The 21,935-nt window shown below is 35.7% G+C and overlaps 1 protein-coding gene across 45 annotated transcripts in view; it reads right to left on the bottom strand.

The window, feature by feature from the left end:
- EPB41L3 (erythrocyte membrane protein band 4.1 like 3) overlaps positions 1–21,935 on the bottom strand; it is a 152,823-nt gene that overhangs the window by 22,482 nt on the left and 108,406 nt on the right. For 33 of the 45 annotated variants that reach the window (XM_087890465.1, XM_087890477.1, XM_087890445.1 and 30 more), the window contains 9 exons: positions 21,598–21,702; positions 20,039–20,081; positions 14,137–14,212; positions 12,700–12,918; positions 12,267–12,354; positions 10,458–10,610; positions 8,325–8,422; positions 5,763–5,938; positions 1,505–1,722 (listed from right to left, as the gene is read on the bottom strand). In XM_087890465.1, coding sequence (XP_087746591.1) covers positions 1,505–1,722; positions 5,763–5,938; positions 8,325–8,422; positions 10,458–10,610; positions 12,267–12,354; positions 12,700–12,918; positions 14,137–14,212; positions 20,039–20,081; positions 21,598–21,702 — 1,176 coding nt within the window. The remainder of the gene's footprint in view (positions 1–1,504; positions 1,723–5,762; positions 5,939–8,324; positions 8,423–10,457; positions 10,611–12,266; positions 12,355–12,699; positions 12,919–14,136; positions 14,213–20,038; positions 20,082–21,597; positions 21,703–21,935) is intronic. The other 12 variants (XM_087890446.1, XM_087890463.1, XM_087890478.1 and 9 more) reach the window with 1 other exon arrangement.

Raw genomic sequence — 21,935 nt, 5'->3', positions numbered from 1 at the left:
AATTTTAAAAATCAAAAATAAACATCATGGTTGACAAAAATTTGAATATACATTTGAAAAAATGTAATCCCAGAATATACCATATTTCCTGCATATTATCACTTAGTGAACTTTAATTGCCAAAAAAAATTAAAGAGCATTCATTTGGACATGAAAAGCATTGTTATGGCAAGACAGTTCTTGCAAGGTAGTTTACAACTATAAATGTCACTCTTCATTTTTAGCCAATAATCCAGTGTTTCTTATTTTGGTAATTTTAAGTTGTCTGGACTTCAACCCCCAGAATTCTCCATCAATATATCTTAAAGAGGCTAAGGTTGAGAAACACTGCTATAATTGAATGACAAATGCAACATTAAATTTTTTTTTTCTGCTTATTTTAATAATTTCTTATATTTAGAGATGAAAAGTCCTTTTAGCAACTGAGTACGTTTTTAAAAAGTGTGAATACCTACATTTTGAGATGATATTGCAACATGAGCCTATCTACTATGTAATAACCAAAGTAATTACTGTGATAATGTATACCTATCCAGCAGTCTATCCCACCTAGGCACTTGAATTTAACTTCTTCAATTCTCAGCTTTTACCTATGATGATTGGGAATTCTGGGAGTTCCAGTTTGGAAGAACAACATTTTGTGGGTAAGTCTGTCCTGTGCCAACACCGCACTCACAAAAGATGCCTATTTCAAGCTGCGTTGTTGTAGCGAAAGTGTATTCCAACTATATCTGGGGTGTGCTGCAAAACTACTGAAAAACAATGGTTGTGAGAGAAATATGTGACAAGCAGGATTCTGGAAAAGTAAACCTGTATACCTTTATAAAAGCATGTTGAAACACAGTGGGTACTTAACGCCTTAAATTATTGGACTCTAATGTCTAAACTGGGTGGACTACATCCCAAACCTTGATTTTATTGTACTAAGTGATACAGGTATATTGAGCCCTATGCCACTATATATTTATCTGTAAAATATATAAGGATCTGGGATTAAAGCTAGTCTTTCTAGTCATATTTTCTAAAGGTCTACCCTTAGGCAACTTTTTTGATAATAGGAATTAACATGATCTAGAGTTAAAAGTAATTTCACATGAATTATGACAATAACATAGAAGTAGTATGTCAAAACGTGCAATGATATGCTCACTAGTTTAATTTATACTAGAAATACTGATTCTAAGATCAGGAAAAAAGGAAGTTAGCACTCTTATAATAACAAATAATTCAAAGGCAATTCAAAAAGGCAAATAAAATGCAGCAATCCATGAAAAGAGTTATTTACATTGTAGAGCATGTTCATCTTCAAAAGTGACACATTCTTTATATTGCCACTGTTCATCTTACAATTGTCAGAAAAAAGCTACTGTATAGAATCACAAATTATTGATTACTGAACACTGGTGATTTGCCACTACTTTCTTATGCTTTCTGTCACCAAAATTGTGTGGTATTTCTAATACAGCTTAGTTGATAGAATTAAAATAAAAACATAAAACTATACCTTAGTATCGTGCCGTATTGCTGAAACTGGAGTGCCTTCTTCTTCTTTCTTTTTTAGCTGTTCATCATCTTTCTCTTCTTCTGCTTTCTTCTCTGGAGTCACAGTAGTTATCAAGTTTGTTTGAGAGATGCCCTTTGTTGTAGCGTACTGGCCAGTACCAACCTCTGCAGCAGACATAGAATCCTTCATGTACATTTCATGGTTTTCATTCACTGATGCTAAAAGCAAATGCAATGTGAAGAGGTGAAATCTTAAACAGATGATTCATTATGCTAAGTAAAACTACATTATGGATTAATTATTTAATTCTGTGCATGCCTACCCCAAAAGTAAATCTCATTAAATTCAATGGGATTTATGCCCAGGCCAGTGAGCACAGGCTTACAGCATTAAGCAGTCTGCCAGTGAAATGAAAGCCTCATGTTTCTAAAACATGCAGAAACATAAATACTAAATACCTATATAAAACAATAAAATTAATATGCATGTATGTGTATGTATATGCATATACAGATATTGTATTAAAATCTGATATATATTCACATGCATGCAGATACTTTTAAACCCAGAATCTTCTTTTCTAAAGTTTGTCCTAGGATAATTTGAAAATAATGAAATTATCTGAGCACAATGCACTACACTTAAGTAAAGAACCTAAGTGATAATACAGGCGATTAATATATACTGCTTGAAAGTAATTTCTTAAAAAATAGTTAATTAGCAACCAGAGGTAATTAATCACAGTTATCTCAAAATGCAAGATACTAATGAGCTTGACATATAGACCCAAAGTACCGGTATCACTAATTCACTGGAAAGAAAAAAAGATTTTGAAGAGTAGGTTAAAAAGTAATTTTTCAGAAGGGGGTGGGGGTGGGGGGGAAGCCATTTCACCAAGCCTTTATTATACCACCTTGAATCACACTAAATATTCAAGGCATACATTAGGGCTGTACAAAACAAAGAGATATTTTACAATAGGCAGGAGCAATTATAAAACAGAATTTCTGTATATGCTGCCAAATGTTGCCAAATAGTTCTTCCAAATACTTTGCACATATAAATACAACAGCATCATTTTCTAATCATATACAAGCAGTCTTCAATTTACAACCACAATTGGGACAAGAATGGCCAATTGGCTAAGCAAAATGGTTCAGTGAAACACATTCTATTTTATGACCTTTTCTGCTGCAGTTGTTAAGTGCATCACTGCAGTTGTTAAGTGACTCATACAGTCATTAAGCAAATCTGGCCTTCCCCATTGACTTCTTGTCAAAAGCCGGCTGGGAAGGCAGAAAATGAGGACCGTGTGAAGCAGAGATGCTACAACCAACATAAATAGTTGCCAAGCACCTGAATTTTGATTGTTTGAAAGTAGAACATTCCAGCCACCATTTTTATTTACTTGTTCTATGAGAGTGCATCCTTCCTAAGTTTTTCTCTGACCATTAAGGTCCTGGGGGCTTCTGTCTCTTCTGAACACATTGCAATAAATGAAGGGCTGCTAAAGAGTGCAAACTCATTCCTAGCAAGTTTATTAGTTTGATGCAGAAGTATGTGGAATTCCAAGGAAAGTTACAGTTCCAGAATCATTAATGAAGCTCTAATGTCTTTTTTTGTCTTTTTAACACAACACATCTGCCTTTCAAAGGAAGAATAATCATGCTTGGAAGGGACATGATTTCTAAGCAAAGCTTTGACCCTCAGTCTGCAACAGAGTGGAAGAGAGAACTGAAATTGTAAGAATGGGGAAAGGATTTTCTAAGCATCAGGCTGGAAGGGGAAAAAAGTAGATGAGCCACAACTGTTATCTTGGTGCAGCTATACGCTGAGAGACAATGCCAAGAGTAACTTCTAACCTGCTAGTGTTTTGCAAAATGCAGCATTTTAACATGAATAGGAAAGAAAGAATACACTTTCTTTCAGTGAATAAGAGTGGGTACCTTCAAAATAAAACTCAGATTTCAGGAATTATGTCAAAACAAGCAAATTCATCCTTTCCTTTTAATACATAGATTATTTTATTGGACCTTTTGTTGCTGATTTCCAAAGTTGTAAGTTTTATCATTGTTTTATTACAATGACTGAACTTTAATTATTAATATGGCATATTTATTTCTGGCTCAACATTCTGGCTCAACAGTCACATAAATTCAATTTTAGGGAATCATGTACTTGCAGTTGGAAATCCCTTATAGTACAGAAACCCAAATTACTACATTTAGTAATAAAAAAGAGATGTAATGAGTCATTCAGATGACTCAATATTTTCAGCATGATGTCTGTTCCATTTCTGCTAAGTCCTTGTCTAAATGAGGTAGCTACTCTTTATTTACTTGTCATCAGGGCAAGTATATATATATCAATTTGTAAGAGACCTTGAATAATAATTTGGATGGTATGTAATAAACAATAGTACCAGATTTTCCCTCTATTGGTCATTTGTAGGATGTATGCTAACTACTAGTTTATTATCTTGGCCAAAAATATTTTTAAAATGCAAAGGTTAAGAACAGATAAACTGATCATTTTTGGTTTTCCGTGACTTGTCCTTTTTCCACATGAAGTTTTATATTACCTTTGAGGTTTTTTATAAAAATCCACAAGAAAATCTGCACCAATTGAACTATTTCTTTTAACATACATTTGTAGCCATATTTGCTTAATTTGTATCAACTATTTTCTCTAATGCAATGCCTTTTTAATATTCATTCAAATATGGTAATTTATAAAAGAACGTATATGTAGCTTAGAGCTGAACCGTGGAGTCCTTAGTGCTATTTTAGCATGATTGTTTGCTTGCAGATGTTTCATTACCCAACTAAATAACATCATCAGTGCTAGTGAGTATGATATTTGTCTCTGTTTATATACAGATAGTCCTCGACTTTCAACCACAATTGAGCCCAAAAGTTCTGTTGCTAAGCAAGGCAGTCATTAAATGAGTTGTGCCTCTTTGTACAATCTTTTTTGCCATAGCTGTTAAGCTAATTTCTGCAGTTAAAGGAATTATGCAGTCATTAAGTGAATCTGGCTCTTCCATTGACTTTGCTTCTCGAAAGCTGTCTGGAGAGATTACAAATGGTGGTCATATGACCCCAAGATATAAACTATAACTATCATAAACACATACAAGTTGCCAAACATCCAAATTTTGATCACATGACCATGGGAATGCTGCAACAGTTAAGCTTGAAAAAGTCATAATTCAGTGCAATTGTAACTTGAATGGTCACTAAATGAACAGTTGTACCTCGAGGACTACGTGTACAGTACCGTTTCCCCCAAAATAAGACATCCCCTGATAATAAGCCCAATCGGGCTTTTGAGCGCATGGCAATAAGGCCAAGCGCTTATTTCAGGGTTCCAAAAAATATAAGACAGGGTCTTATTTTTGGGGAAACATGGTAGTTTGTCTTGCCAGAGCTGGTGGATGTTTCATTTTCTCCTTGATAGTTTCTTGCTTGTTTCTTTGTCTGGTGTTAATCCCCGTTTATCTGGATACTAGCGATGGAGAGAAAGTATTCATATTTTCTTATTTTGTTTCCTTCTTTTGGATGGTATGTAAATGTGGTTTATCTATATGTATCTATCAATGGTTGATTTGTCTGAATGCCAAACTTTCAATAATACCTTAGGGTTTTGGCTTTTGTAGACATCTGAATAATGCAAACTCCACCGACACTGGCAGGGCAAGCTACTGTATATAAGCATGGAGCAAACCTGATGATGTTACCTAGTCGGACAATGAAACATCAGCAACCAAATATCTAAGCTCAAAGAGCACCAATGACTCCACAGAGTGATTTATTTTTGTGAACACTGGAACTATATCATAAAGTTTGGAAAAACACAAATAACCATAGCATGACTAGATTCAGTTTGCATATTGTGTCAGTCATTACAAGCGGAGCGCATTTACCATCCTAGCAATGATAGTTATAGCGCCCTTAAAAAAGCACAGAAAGGGTAGAAATTCAGTAGCAGGAAGAATAGCTAAAGAAATAAATGTGGAGGACTGAAGTTTTAGTCTTCCAGAGCTTATGAACTGCCACATGAATAAGCCAGAAGAAAGCAAAAGGGAAGTTTAATGGGCATAAATGACATATCATGCACATACTTACATGTGTAATCCAAAGAAGCTCGGGGGGGACATGAGATTACAAGAAACTTGAATCTGTCCTCTAATGCAATGTTTTATTTAAAAAGGAAAATGAGACAAAGCTCCAAATAAGGATTATTAAGAATATCTTACCCCCGTCTAGGCTGCGAGACATTGTGTAGCGTTTACTTGAGGAACGTTCAAAGTAAGGTGCAGGGCGATCAATCAGTGCACTAGCTCTTCTTGTCTGGGCTTGTGTCCTTCCACTGTAGCGAAACTTAGAACCTAGTGTGAGGAATTTTTTTGGAGGAGCTTCTGGTAGCAAGAGTCTAGAATATATCACACATGATAAACATTACAAATGACTGGTTTTCTAAACTGAAATAAAAGATTGTGTTTTTAAAACTATTTTCTCCCATTCTTGAATTGAAGGGATGTGATATTTAGTATCACTTTCAGCAATATAAAAAATGCAGTGTATAGCAAAAACTATTGTCGACGAGCAATTATAAAATGGTGTATGAAATATTTCAAGCTTTAATGTGTTTGTCAGATGGAGTTATTCCTTTAATGAACACAGCAATACTTGCAAAGAGAATAAGTGAGTTTTTTTTAAAACTACAATAATATATTCTAATCAGCCTGGATTTGTTCCAGATATATAAGAAACAACATCAGACATATTCTGAGTGTAAAGGTAAAAGTAAAGGGAGTCCCTGCGGATTTTTATTCTGCTAGTCGTTGCTGACTATAGGGGACAGTGCTCATCTCCATTTCAAGACCAGAATAATAATATTCTAAGGGTACTGAAAACTTTTTGTTTGTTTGTTTGTTTGAAATGGACTGGACTGTAAATTGCATTATCATGCCATTTGTTTAACATGGATTCCAGAGTGAATTATATCTTCTTACAGCCTAGTCCAGTGATGGCTAACCCTTTTGCTGTCGCATGCCAAAAGTGGGGGGAGCACAGGGGGGCTTGCTCGTGTGTGCCCACACCCATAATTCAATGCCCCCCTGTACTCCTGTGCATGCGCGTGTGATCCCCCTGCACTCTCCTGCTTTTGGTATGCAACGGCAAAAAGGTTACTGGTGGGCCCGGTAGGCCCGTTTTTCACCCTTCCCAGGTTTCAGAGGCTTTCTTAGAGCCTGGGGAGGGTGAAAGCTGCCGCTCCCCACCCCCAGAGGCCCTTTGGAGGTTGGGAACAGCTCGTTTCCCAACTTCCGGTGGGCCAGCAAGGCCCGAAAATTAGCTGGCTGGCAAGCGCATGCGCACTGCAGTGAGCTAGGGCAACACTTGCGTGCCCACAGATATGGCTCCACGTGCCACCTGTGGCATGCATGCCATAGGTTCGCCATCACGGGCCTAGTCTATTCTCAAATGGTCTGCATAAATATATATTTTTGTTGATACCAACAGAAACTAATGGTTATAAGAGATCATGAAATAATAAATAACGAGCTGAAGATCTGGAATAAATACAGGGAAAAAAAATAAGCCCTAATTTGTCCCCTCTTGCTTTACTTTTATTTCGATGAAGACAAAAACTATTTAAAAATTCAGTCAGTGCAGAATTAATAATTTGTGTAGCTTGCAAGATTACATTTATATAGTACTAAAACTCTCTTTCCTATAACCTTTAACTGGGTAAAACAATGCACGCGTTTGAACCAAGATACCACCAATGGGTTAATTTACAGAATGTGTCCAAAATCTGTGGGATCCAGATTAAGGGATGAACTAAGGCTTCCTTAAATGGTATTAGGAACAAACCCTCCTGCAGCAATGTATTAATGACTGCCTGGACTCACTTGCAAATCACCCTCCTGGAGGCTTTTACTAAGGAAGGGCAGGAATTTAATAAACAAGAAGCTGCACTAACAGACCCACAATCCCGTCCACTTCAACAGAGTCAAACTGCTCCTAGATAACTCTCTCTCCATGGATGAGGAATCTGCTCCATGCTTGGATTCCAACTGTGAACAAACTCACGCGATTTTATCCATTAGGTGCTTGACTAATTCCCCCACATGGTCCTGTAAATGTTCTTATGAGCCCTCCTTCCCTAGGGAGGGACTGGGTGACTTTAAACAGAATTACTGGGCGGCAGTTTGCAGATATAATAAGAGCAGACAAAGGCTTGCATTTTGCTGTTCTTACTGCCATGAGATAGGCATTAATGATCTGTGATCAGACATATTTGTTTGTTTTCCTCCAGTGGTTCTTTAGCAGTCTCTTGGCCCTTTTCAACACCCTCAATTCCTCCATGAATCACAGGAATCGGGTCCGTAGTGTGCTTATTTTCCCAGATCAGGCAATGGATGACCTGGGATAGGTCCATGGCCTTCAAATCCATGAATTTGTTATCATGTTTTTTACTGGAAAGATTGTTTGATTTCTTCAATAGAAGAATGGCTCACGAAGTTGTGAGAGTATGCTTTAATGCCTAGAATAACTCCGTATCTGAGGTACAGTTGGTTCAAACTGAAAAGCATTCCTGGAGTGTAACTTATATCAAAAACAGAACAGATGTTTACTAACATGGCTTTCAACTATAGTTTTGAGAATTTATTAACATTTTGTGAAGGATATGTCTGGTGTCTATTATATTTTTAAGTGCTAAGCCGTGATCAGAGAATGTTATATCTGTTTGTATACCTTTGATCAAACATTGTGACAAACTGTGAAATAATCCGTTAAAAAGGACTATGTACCTGAAAAATGTATGATGTTCAACACATACTTTCCATAGACGTTTTGCAGCACGATGATTTGGTAATTTAAATCCGATTGTACTTTCAAATTGTTCAAACTAGGAAAAAAAAATCCAGGTTCACAGACATATCAACATATTTTGTTTTAACCTTGATCAAATAAAGCATCTTTACTGTATGCTTCTTCCTTTCACTTTTAACGATCTTAATCTTTACATCAATCAAATACTGTAGGTTTTGATTTCTCTTCATTTCTGTTTAGTCCTATTACACAAAATTCTTCAAGGCTTTAACATGCCTCTTTTGTAAATCCAGTTAGAAAAAAATGTTCTCTTGATTTGTCATTTGTGTTTTCCTTTTCAAATTTTAAAACATCAACCAATTTCTTTTATAAATCCAATGAAACATCATTTTATTTGATAAGATAGAGATGATATATCTTTCATTTCTTCAATAACAATTTAACCTTGTTTCTGTTTAGAAATTGCTTATTGCTCCAACATAAACTGTCTCTTTAAAGAAAGTTAGAAGTTTAGCTTTCTAGACATATGAAACATGACAAAGCTCTAATGCAGTTTTGTGTTTAAAATGGTCTCCCCACCCCACTTTGTATGTAATATTTGAGTATTTTTTATAGTTAGTAAAATATCAAAAGTAGAAAAAGTGTTTTCTTTCTTTAGGCTGAAAAAAACTGAAATTAGTTTTAGTTTAGTTTAGTTTTAGTTTTATTAAATTTATATACCACCCTTCTACCGAAGGACTCAGGGCGGTGTACAGCCAGAATAAAAAACCAACAGTATAAAAGTTAAAAATCAATTTAAAATTATTAAATAGTTTGGCCCATAATCTAAAATAACATAAAATAACCCATTAAAAATAATATTTTAGGCCAGCCCTGCTTGATGGAATAATAGTGTTTTAAGGGCGCGGCGAAAGGTATGAAGGTCGGGAATCCGACGAATCTCCGGGGGCAGCTCGTTCCAGAGGGTAGGTGCCCCCACAGAGAAGGTTCTCCCCCTGGGGGTCACCAATCGACAGTGTCTAACCAACGGCACCCTGAGGAGACCCTTTCTGTGGGAACGTACTGGTCGGTGGGAGGCTATCGGAGGCAGAAGGCGGTCTCGTAAGTTGAATTGGGGATTCTCTTAATATAAATATAAATTATGATAAAGATTAATGAGTAAACTAAGCAAATATTATTCCCCACAGCAAGGAGAAATAGATGGTCAAATTGATTCTTCTATCTAAAGAAGAGAATATATTTAACCTTGTTTCTGTGTAGAAATTTCTTCCAGATTTTGTGTTTGCAATAAAAAAAAAAAACTTTGATTTTATTTTTGCTAATTAAATAATTGTAATTACCGTATTTTTCGGAGTATAAGATGCACTTTTTCTCCCCCTAAAAGAGGGTGGAAATGTTGGTGCGTCTTATACACTGAATACAGCCATTTTTGCTGTAACGGGGACAATTTTGCCCTCCCCCAGCTCTCAGGACCACTCTGCAGGCTTCCCAAACCCTCTGCACGCCCCGTTTTTCACAAAAATGGGGATGTTTTTGCCCTCCCCCAGCCCCCAGAAGCACTCTGCAGGGCTTTGCCCATTTTTGGGCAAAAATGGGCAAAAACAGGGTGCGCAGAGGGTTTGGGAGGTCTGCAGAGTGTTCCTGGGGGCTGGAGGAGGGCAAAAACGAACCCATTTTTACAAAAAACGGGGCACGCAGAGGATTTGGAAGCCCTGCAGAGTGCTCCTGGGGGCCGGGGAGGGCAAAAATCTTTTTTTTTTCTTACTTACTCTTCTTACTTTTCTAAATCTTGGTGTGTCTTATACACTGGTGCATTTATACTCCGAACAATATGGTTACAGAAATTACAGAAATGGTTAGTATATACTGTTGTGTAAAAGTAAAAAGTTGAGGTTGTAATGTTATCTTCTACAGTGCTAAAGAGAGTTGGAAGTCGGTGCCTTTTTCTTTCGTTTCTCCTCTTTCTTTATATATATTTTTCTTTTCCCTCCCTCTCTTCCTAGTTTTCTATTACTTTTTTCGAATTATTCTTTGTATTTTATATTTTGATAAACTAATAAAAATGTGAAACAAGAGAAACATGACAAGCAATTTCATTCAATTTTACTTACTTCCCCTGGTCGAATTTTGATGTAGAAGTTATTCCTCTTATATGAAATTTTGAGAACCTTAGGCCAAGCAAATCTGTTTATTCTGAGTCTGTCTCGATAAATCAAGAGACCACTTGCACAAACACCTAACATGATTTCAACTCCTTCAGAATCCTGAAAAAAGGTTGGACAATATTTTTTAATCTAACATTAATTCCAAGGGTCATTTATCAGCTATGATATTTCATTTCACATTTTTTCATAATTTTAAGAAAGCATATAAAATTATTCCTACAATCATGGAGTGTTAGAAAAACACAATTCACTAAAATGTTATACAATTCTTGGTATTTATGTTCATCAGCTAGATAGAATTAAAGTTTATTAACATCATATGAGACTGTGTAAATTAAATATCACATTCTTAATTCAGCGTGTAGTCAAAACATATAGAGAATTCCCAGAGAAAATAAAATTTCTCTGTTTAATGAAGAAATCATAATTTGTTTATATAGTGAACGCTATGTATGAAACTCTTCTTAGGGGAAAAAAGCTAATTACTAAACATATAATAATATGTAGTAACAAATATTTAAATTAAAAGTAATTGTTGAAGTAACTTGTTTTCCTGCTTCCTTCCAAGTGCTACTTCCTTTGGGTTATTGGCTAATAAATTACTGTATACTTGGAAGTGAGCGGACAGAAATTGTTATTTAAATATCCCTGCAAAAAAAAAAATACAATATACTGTAGTTCTTATGTTTAATTATGTCTTTAGACTATCATGTAGGCCTCAATGATCCCAACTTTGATGTTCATACATTGTTTAGAAAGAAGTAATTATATTACTTTCAGAATTCTTTTGATAGCTGAAGTGGCCAAAATTTTTGCTGGAAAGTTATTTGCCCAAAAATGCTTCTGTAACTTATTTGTTAAAGACAATTAACAGCAGATGAAAGTTAAGATTGTTTTTCTCTCTTAATTTATGCATTTGCCTGCAAATTGTCTGAAGACCTTTTGAAATCTATTATGCACCTGGATCATTTTAGAAAATATTTTATTCAGAATGATACTGGAACAGTGATATGATCCAAAACTTTTAAAGTTCTTCTTCAATTATAAATTGACAAAAAATAGCCAGTTTGGTCTAGTAGTTAAGGCAGCAGGCTAGAACCCAGAGACTGCAGGTTCTAATCCTGTTTTAGGCATGGAAGTTGGCTGTGATGACCTAGATTGTTGGGGGCAATATGCTGACTCTTTAAACCAATTAAAGAGTGCTGTAAAGCACCAAGAAGCAGTATATAATTGTAAGTGCTATTGTTATTGCTAAATCAATCAGATTTCTCATTCAAGGTACAAAAGACAAAGCTCAATAACACTATTTTAAAGTGCAAAATACAATATAAGTATTTAGGTAGTGGTTAATATTGGTGGAAAAATAGAAGGAAGGGAAAGAATGTGTTACCAAAACTTGTTTTTATGATTTTTAGCTTAGAATTTATTAGTAATTATTGTTTTTCTTTGTTTATGGTATAATTATTCTTGTTTTGAGTTCTGTTTAAATAATCTGTCAAACCGCATGTAAGACTCATTATGCAAAGAGCCAGCTCCCTGAAGAAATTAGTAATACTGAAAAAGGTAGAAGGAAAGAGAAGATAACTAAAAGCAAGGTGAATGGACACAATTACAGTGGTAATAAGTAGACCAGTAGCAAATTTTAAGGGCCAAACTGAGACAGGACACCTAAGAGAAAGTCTATCTATGATTGCTAAGAACTGTCTGTGACTTATACAGAAACTGAATTATTAGACTGTTGAACACAATATGTACCTTGGCATGATGTAGATCTACTCCATACATAGACAGTTTTTTGGCATTTTCCAGAAAGTGCATCTCTGCTTCTGCAGGTGTCATTCCCCTAAAGTTAATCAAAATGAAAAAAAAAAAAACCCACATAAGAACACTTACACATAAGTGAAAGTAAAGTTGTTTCATGCGAAAAAAATATTTTCTTCAAAACTGTAGGTTCTCCATGCATGCCTGTGCATATGCCAAATTTGAGGAGTTGGCACTTTTGCTAAAGCTATGCAATTCGTTGTATCAAAAGGGTTTGCTTTAAGTGGAGGTATTAAGGCAGACTGTTTTGGTTTTTAAAGCTAAGGCACCTGAATGACTAGCGTCACGACAACTTACACAGCAAAGCAGACCAGGACGTTCCACAGGCCCATTATTTATAAACATAGTTACCCTCTGCATGTCTTACCTATGGCTTTTATGAAGCTCTATTACTTTATCTTCCAGTTCTTTAGTATGATTTGGTGCAAAGCGGAATTCACTGACATAGTCACTCCCATATTCATCAGGATCATAATCTCCCAGCTCTGACTGAACTGTATAGGAGCCTAATAGTGCAAGTGTGACAAAAGAACATGGCAATCGTCCAGACACAATGTCATCTCGCAGCTGCAAGCAGAGATAATACCTGCAACAAATTTATATTTTAAAAAGTGTATTAACATTTCTCTATTTAAACAGAAGCATTAAAAAATTTATACTGGTTCATAAGCAAATACACGATTTATATAAAACACATTGCTATTTTCAATAGTGGACATAAAAAGCAGCAAGAAGAAATAGGGTGGGGGGGGGGGAGAACGGAAGCACTTCATACCCCATGGATACATACACATAATCTGGAAACTAAAATAATTGCCCTGTATTCAAAAATAAGCACAATTGCTGAAATGCTGTTTGAAACAACAGCTTTATTTGTTATACCAAGCACAGCAAGATGCAGTAAGTGACAATTTCCATTTTTTTAGTTATTATTAACTAAATGAATAATTGTTTGCAAACGATTTCATCTATTGTCAACATTAATCTATTCTGAATTTATTCAATTAAATCTTTTTGAGAATTTTTGCAGTAAAGAGTTCTCCATTAGAAAAGTGTAGGTAATGAAAGAGTGATAGAGCCAGTGGTTAAGGCACCAGGCTAGAAGCGAGGAGAATGTGAGTTCTAATCCAGCCTTACGGATTAGAAACTCAATTTGGTGATCTCGGGCCAATCTCTTTCAACCCAAATCAGGCTGGACTATTAGATATGTTTGTTGCCTTGAGTTACATATAAAAATAATAAAGGTGGGATATAAATAAATAAAATAATGAAACTTACCATAAGCTCTTTAACATATCTTCCAATAATTCCCCATGTAAAGGGTTAAAAACAAACAAGTTGGGTTTCTATATGCCCTACACTTGGAAGCACTCATTGCCAAGAAATCTGGGAATTGTATTTTTTAAAAATATATATGGGATTAGGAAAAAGAGAAATCTATACTTTAAACATCTTATAGTGGTAATCAAGCCTCAAAAACTGAGCTGTGTGATTCCTGAAGTCTGCAATAAGGACAAATTTGAGTGACTCTGATAAGCTCCTAGAAGTGAGGCTAAATTTCAACCTCATTCAGGAGTGAATGTTAGAGGAAGTAACAACATTTTAATGACAGCTTTTCCAATACTTATCAGCTCAATAACAGAGTTGTTGAAGTCATATATTCCAACCACTTGCTCAGTCAGGAAACCTTATACCTCAGTGATTTAAATCAGCTGACCTTATGACAACAATTTGTTATTAAGCAAATTATGGTCATAATGATTTTTTAGAAATAATTTCTGTTCAGTGATAATGCATAAACTACCTTGTAATATCTTCAGAAAGTTGGGCAGGATCTGGAGGGTAGAATTTAACATTGAACGAGAAATGCCAAGCACCACCTAAAATAAAACAAAGTATTAGTGGGATTCTCTATCTGCTACACTCGCTATAATTTATTTACTGAGGTAGATAGTGTTATTACTTTCTCCTGTTCCTTTAAAATTCTCAAGAGCTATTTCCATTATATTTCTGAGGGTTTTATTCAGCAACCATTAACATTTGAAGTTTCCATAAAACAATGTAGGCATGGATATTAGGTAATAGTTAAATAATGAAATAAATATCGAAATAACCTCATGGATAAGTAGGCATTCAGCAGAGCTTCAAAATCTGCATCCATAATCCAGTGAAACACACAACTATATATATAATACTCATCCATCAGCACCTTTATGAGTGCTACTTTAGCATAAATGAAATTATACAAAGAAAAAGTAAAGAAAAAGAGCGGATGTTATTGGGCTTACTTATTGATAGGGTTAAGAATGATTTGTATAGCATAAGAAGTGGTTTAAATGTTTACATTTCATGTAGTGCTTTTTAACAGTTTCAATTTGCAAACCATTTCCTACTTTTTTCTTGGTCTGGCCTTTCTTATTTGTGATCTAATGACTTCCAAGTAAGATTTTCATAATAAAGTCTATGTGAAATGTTCCTTGAAGGCAGCCTAAAAGCTTCAAATGATATGGCTGGAATCCAGTGATTATTTTATAAAGAACTCTTTTCTACCTTGAAAGCACTCAATAGTATAAAATCAGAATAGGCTAACATTATTCATAAATAATGTTAGCCTATATGAAATAAATTCTGAGCTTTTAAAGGTTTCTCCTCTGACTCATTAAAGTACAAAAATTGAGCCAAATTGGCCATAATGTCTATAATATGGAATGGATAAACAAGGTACTGCAAAGTACAAAAATTGAACCAAATTGGTCACAATGTCTATAATATAGAATAGTCACTAAGTGATGGTAGTTCCTTCACTGCATTTTAAAAAGCAATAGTTATTTTATTCCAGCAAGATTGCAAAAGTCAAATTTTGCGCAAAAGTTAGACTGCTATTTGTAAGCATTGCTGAAATGCTTGAAACTGGCTTCTTAAAACCAAGTATCTTGTACTTTAGAAGCACTGGTGGTTTTTGGATGCTGACCTAGATGGTTTTATGTATTCTTATGCATGGGTAGAGAAAGGGTAGAAAGGGTAGTTTGAATGGCAACAAGCACTGTTTTACCAATTACAAAATACAGCATGTCAGCTTTGTTTTGTTTAAGGCTGTTGTATGAGCTCTGGATTTTATGCTGAAAGTACTCCTCTGACAGCATCAATCAGGAGGTCTTTTAATCACATTTTAATACTTTGCTGCACTCTAGTTTAACTGTACATGCAGTGATGGATATAGATGTTGAAAGTAAGTCAGGTTCTATTATTAAAGCCTTGTGTCACAGGTTCCTTTAGCTATATACAAATTCAGTGGGCTCCTGACCCCCTTCCCCCCAAAAAAGGCTCAAACTAGCCTCCTTGGCCTCTAGGCAACCCACACACAAGCAGATCCAAAGGGTAGTAGTCCCAGTTCCTTTCCACACTCTTCCTAGGTCTCCCCACTGCTCCCAATATTAGTAGTAGACTATTCCTGCTCTCAGGTTCAGGCTGCTTCCAATTCTCTATTTTCTATTTTCAGAGTCACAGAAATTATCTTCCTTCCCATAATATGACACAAACCATTCCACAACAACACCCACCATATCCAGCTGATTTCTGCTCTGCTTTTATAGCTGCTGGGCCACCAGGGCCAGGTCTTAAAAGGGGCAGAGCACTATCAGCCCAGGTGCTAGCCAATTTTCAGACAGCCTACTCTCTTACACCTTGGTATGCTTCATGGAAGAGGCTTTATGGAAATTCTGAAAGTCCAACATATATTATTTTCTGTCTACAAAGTTTCCATCCTTTAAACTAGGCCTATGCTGCCCACCAAGCAATCTTATGTGACTTGTCAGCATTTTTTAAAAAAATTAATAAACTCATAAGGTTTTTATACATCTGCAAAAGGTGTTAAGGTTGCATAGGAGGAGTCTCTGAAGCCTCTGTCACGCCAACAAAATAATTACACTATTTATCACAGAAAATTTTTCTTTATAGAAATCTTAACATTTTAAAAGCATCTCTAGTTTCATCAGGCAATAAATAAGCCTGTATGAAAACAGAAACTTTATTTTAATTTTCGATAGATAATGCTTATGTCAGTTTTGGAAGACAGTTCCTAACTGCCACATATTTTAGCCTGGGAAATGGGGAGGAGGGTTTTGTTGGAGCGGTAGAAAATTAGTCATAACAACATTCCATATTCAAGGACACTTTTGCCCGCATCTGCCTGGAGATTGTATCCAGTTGAATGTGAAGAGTTGGTTGGATTATGTGATGAACTTGTGGATGTGGGGCAGGGCTGTGAACTGTTAGCTGGATGGAGAAAACCTGGAAGCTTTCAGATTCAGGTTTTCCCAGATGTGACAACATGACATCTCTAATAAATTGAAACTTTGAGGAACCTCAGGCCTCGGAGTTTTATTTTGTTGGAGGTGTTCCTTGGAACCCTGCAAAATACACTTGTTTATGCATATTGCAGCAATGGAGACAGATCAAGATGATAAATATTTATCCACGGAGGCCTCAAAAGTTGAACAGAACTAACTTACTGAGATAAACACTGATGCTTGTATCTATACAGTAGTCAAACATAGAAAACGCTGTTACTTCTTTCACTTGATCACCTAGATATTATTCTGTTTAAAATTATTTTACATTCATAAATAAAATCTTAAACCACAAGTATTAATGGCAGGGTAACTGTATGTTTAACGTCCCCTGTTTAATCTTAATAGATCATGTTCACAAATAACAATGTTTAGATGGAAAGTAAAAGAAAAAAACTGAAAGTCTCTTTAGAAGTACTCTTTACTTTACTTTGGAAGTGAAGTAAAGTCTCTTTAGAAGAGAAGTCTCTTTAGTGGTACAATTCAACCTTTCTGATGAAAATTGTTTAATTGGCTTCTAGATGATAACTTTAAATGACTAATGGACTTTGATGAAAATTGGTTTCAAAATTGAGAACCAAGTTAAATATCTGGGCTTTCCTCAGACTACATGAATTGTATATTGCTTCAGAATAATTATGTTAAATTATGAAATGAAAATAGAAAGGATTTGTTGAAGTGGAACAAATTTATCATTAGTGCATAGTAATTAATGAATTACCTAGGATGTTAATTTTATTTCAGACAATACTGGTACTGATTGATAAACCATTTAAACAATGGCAAAAAGCTATTTCTAAGTTTGTTGCATGGCAAGAGAAAATACCAAGAATTAAATATAAATCGTTCAAGACACTAAAAAAGATAATTTTTTTTAGGTTTGATGGACAAAGAGCTTGGAAAAATGAGACTTTGTTATTATACTGCGTATAACAGCAGCAAGACTTTTTTATGCAAGACCACGCTGTCAGGTTTATTATTTATTATTTTATTTTTTATTTTTGGATTTATATACTGCCCTACTCCCGAAGGACTCAGGGCAGTGAACAGCCAAAAAGATAAAATACACAAACTACAAAATTTAAAAGACAATATAAAAACCCATTAAATAATTTGGCCCAAAACAAATTAAAACACCCCTAATGTTTTAAAACAAATTTAAAATTTACAATTAAAAGGGAAGTTAGACCAGCCTAGCCTGTTGAAATAAAAAGGTCTTGAGGGCATGGCGGAAGGTGCGTAAATCCGGGATCCTCCGTATATCTGGGGGAAGCTCATTCCAGATAGCAGGTGCCCCCACAGAGAAGGCTCCCCCCCGGGGGCTGCCAGTCGACACTGTTTGGCCGATGGCACCCTGAGAAGCCCCTCTCTATGTGAGCGTACTGGCCGGTGAGAGGTTACTGGTGGCAGAAGGCGGTCCCATAAGTACCCAGGTCCTAAGCCATGGAGCACTCTAAAGGTGGTAACCAAAACCTTGAAGCGCACTCGGAAGACCACCAGGAGCCAGTGCAGCTCACGCAGGAGAGGTGTTACATGGGAACGCCATGTCACTCCCATAACCACCCGCACGGCCGCACTCTGAGCCACTTGGAGCCTCCGGGTGCTCCTCAAGGGGAGCCCCATGTAGAGAGCATTACAGTAGTCCAGGCAGGAAGTGACGAGGGCATGAGTGACCGTGCATAAGGAGTCCCAATCCAGAAAGGGACACAACTGGCGGATCCGGCAGACCTGATAGAAAGTCCTCCCGGCCACAAATTAGGTTAGGATCTAATGCTTCTCTTCTCCCCGGCCACACTCCATCCAATCTTTCCTCAGCTCAGGAGATTGCAAATGGTGATCATGCAATTGTGGGGGCACTTGGCAACTGGCTGTGTGAACAGGTTGCCAAGCACCAGATTACAAGCACATGACCGCAGGGATGCTGGGATGACCAGAACTCTGAGGACTGGACATAAATGCTATTTGTTCATCTCCATTTTAACTTCATTGAACAAATAGCTGTAGATTGAAGACTACCTATATTAATTTGTTAACATTTCCTTTGCACGATAGTGAAAAGAACAATCACATTTTTGGCATTAAAAAAACTGTTTCCAAATAAAGAAACACAAAGGTAGGGTTAAATAACATATTAAGTGCATATACTGTAAAGATATATCAACAACACATTGTTTGTGCATATACTGTAAAGATATATCAACAACACTATATATAACTTTATTTCGACACAAGTTCCTACACATAGCAGCATAAGTGTTATGCTACTATTTTTTTTGCAACAAAAATAAATTTTACAGCACCTTAAAAATTGTGTTATTTATATTATATAGGTAGTCCTCACTTAATGAATACAATTGGGACTGGCAGTTTGTCACTAAGCAAAACATGGTTATTAAAATGAAACATCACATGATCACGCTGAATTCACATCATTTTTTGCTGCTGTCATTAACCCACAGTCCTTAAATGCAACATCACATGACTGCAATCTGTGACTTACTGCAAAGCTTCTCCAGACTTTCCTTGTCAGATGCTGGCTATGAAGCTCACAAATGACAATCATGTGACTGTAAAGACACTGTGACAGTCAAAATTTGAGGACCAGTAGTAAAACCACTTTTTCAATGCCATGATCAGTTTGAATGGTTGTTAAACAGGACAACTGTTAATTGAGGGCTACTGTATAAACTTCCAGAAATGGGACATGATCCAGAAAACCCAGCATAATATTCTCTGTAGAACTTAATATAGTATAGAGGTTTTTCATATTGTAGTTCTTTTCTCAGCTACCACCATCATATATGCACAATACTGTACTAACCTTGTATAGTAGGGATTTAGGCTAATAATAAAATCTCATATTAAGTATGTTATGCAAAGTTTTAAAAATATTCCTAGTTATCTAAATGGCACATGGCTTGGTTACTTGTGGTTCTTATTGTTTTCGATAGTATCTGCTCAGATAGTTTGATTTTGTGTAGTTTGTGCTCCTTCAATTAAATACTGTCATCTGCCAGAACCCTAGAAACACATCCCTGTAACAGTGTCTGCCTTCTGGAATGAAGTTCCCTCCACCGATCCGAAATAGTTTTCACTCTGCTGTTGTTTCGAAGAGTTGTGGCAACCAGGCTTTTCTCCCAGGACTTTGGGAATGAGGGGAATGAGACCCCTTGCTTCATTGCCCTTGCCATCTTTTATCTTTATCGTTAGCATTTTACTGATTTGAGTTGTTGAGAGTTGGGCAGCATACAGGTTTAATACATTATCACCATCACCTTCATTATTACTGAATTATTATTAAACGGCATTTTTAAAACTATAGAATCTACCTCTGATAAATGACTGACCAAAACTTACTTCGGATCTGCTTTTTAATTTCCTTAGCTGGATCCAACCAATTCTGAAAAGAAACATTTTAAATTTTTAAATTAGGTGTGCAAACATTTTGATAAATCATGTTAAATAACAAGTACAATATTAAAACTAAATTAATATGAAACACTTTACAAACTGAGTCAGTGTGGAGCAGGCAAGCCTATTTAAATGTTTCAATTGAATGGTAAGACCCTGAAGTGCTTAATTACTTTGGTCAAACCATTTTATGGACTTAACAGAGAACAAATCTAAGACTGACATGTCTCCAATTCATATGATAACATTAAGGAAGCTTCAGTTTTCTTAATTTCAGCTTCTTATCTATAATCTAGATATAGTGATTAATACTTTTAGTATTCAAATTATTTTTATAATTACTACAAACCAAGTTGATGGATATATACCAGTAATAAAAGTGCATTGTAACACCTGAAATGCACTAAAATACCTATAAATAAAAGTAGAATGACTGTGGCAAAAGAAGAGATAGTACCAATAGTAATAGGTGCCATGAGTGCAATTCAAAAAAACATCTGGAACACCACTTAAACACCATTGGCATTGACAAAATTATCATCAGTCAATTGCAAAAGGCAGCTTTATTTGGAACAGTTTACATCTCACACAATAAGAAAACACTACCTGCATATCCCAGGTCCTTGGAAAAGATTTGATAGATATCAAATCTATTGTGGCTGATGGCACAACCAATCTAGTTCGGAGTTTCTGAGTTTAACTACTATAATAAAAGCAGTTGCGTATTTAATCAAATATTGCTTGCAAGAAGTTTGGGCATCTGTAAATGTATCAGTTTCCCTGAAAATAAGACATCCCCTGATAATAAGCCCAATGAGGCTTTTGAGCTCATGCACGAAAATAAGCCCTCCCCGAAAATATTTAACAGCATGCGCAGCCGGTCCCAACCCTCTGGTTAGGGTTAGGGAGACAGAGTGGAAATCAGGTTAGACTACAAGAGGAGCCTCATCTTGCTCCACGTGCCCCAAAATAATAAGACCTCCCCAAAAATAAGGCCAAGCGCTTATTTTGGGGTTTTAAAAAAATATAAGACAGGGTCTTATTTTCAGGGAAACACGGTATTTCAGGTATTTTTTTCTTTTCTTAAGCTCCCTCATAAATATTTCAATAATGAATGTTAGGACCAACTTAGAAGAATTATCAAAGTAATGGGAATTTTGAGGGGGAAAAGTAAAAAAAAAAAAAGATGAATGAGCTGTTACATTAATATTGTATTAATCAGTAACTGTCTGGAAGACTATATACCTTTTTAAAAAATTTCACCCATCTTCAAGAACATCAAATAGGACACTAAATATGTTCTTCTTAAGTCTCAAAAATATCAAAATCAGATGCAATAATTGCTTTGAATATTTCAGAAAGTATTACTTAAATTGTTATAGGAGTTCAGCTATAATTATTGTTAAGCAAAGCACTGGTCTCATTCTACAGCTGCTTATTCTTGGATTAAATATATTTGACCCCATGCCATCTCATGATTTCTTGTAATAAATGATTAATTTTACCTTCTGATTTTCCATATCTCTGTAAGTGAGTCCAAAATAATCTTTTTCCAAGAGGTTCAGGTGCTCACATACTTTGTCAAAAAGAATCTGGCCCTTTGAGCGCTTCTACAGACAGGGGGGAAAAAATCAGAATGAGTTTCAAACTATCTTATCCTTGAACATCCTGCACTTTAAAAAAAATAATGTTGCATAGAACAAGAACTCATTAAGCAATATTAGGCTTAATATACTTTTATTTATTCCAGGGACCAAACTTATTTCTCATTTGGTGGGGCATATATTTATAATATAAATCACTTCGAGTTATCCCAATTCAAGATGCTGATACACTGCAACAA

This window comes from Pantherophis guttatus, chromosome 3 (genome assembly GCF_059756535.1).
Source record: "Pantherophis guttatus breed Tessera chromosome 3, ASM5975653v1, whole genome shotgun sequence".
Lineage (NCBI taxonomy): Eukaryota > Metazoa > Chordata > Lepidosauria > Squamata > Colubridae > Pantherophis > Pantherophis guttatus.
This window is presented reverse-complemented; position numbering and strand designations above follow the sequence as displayed.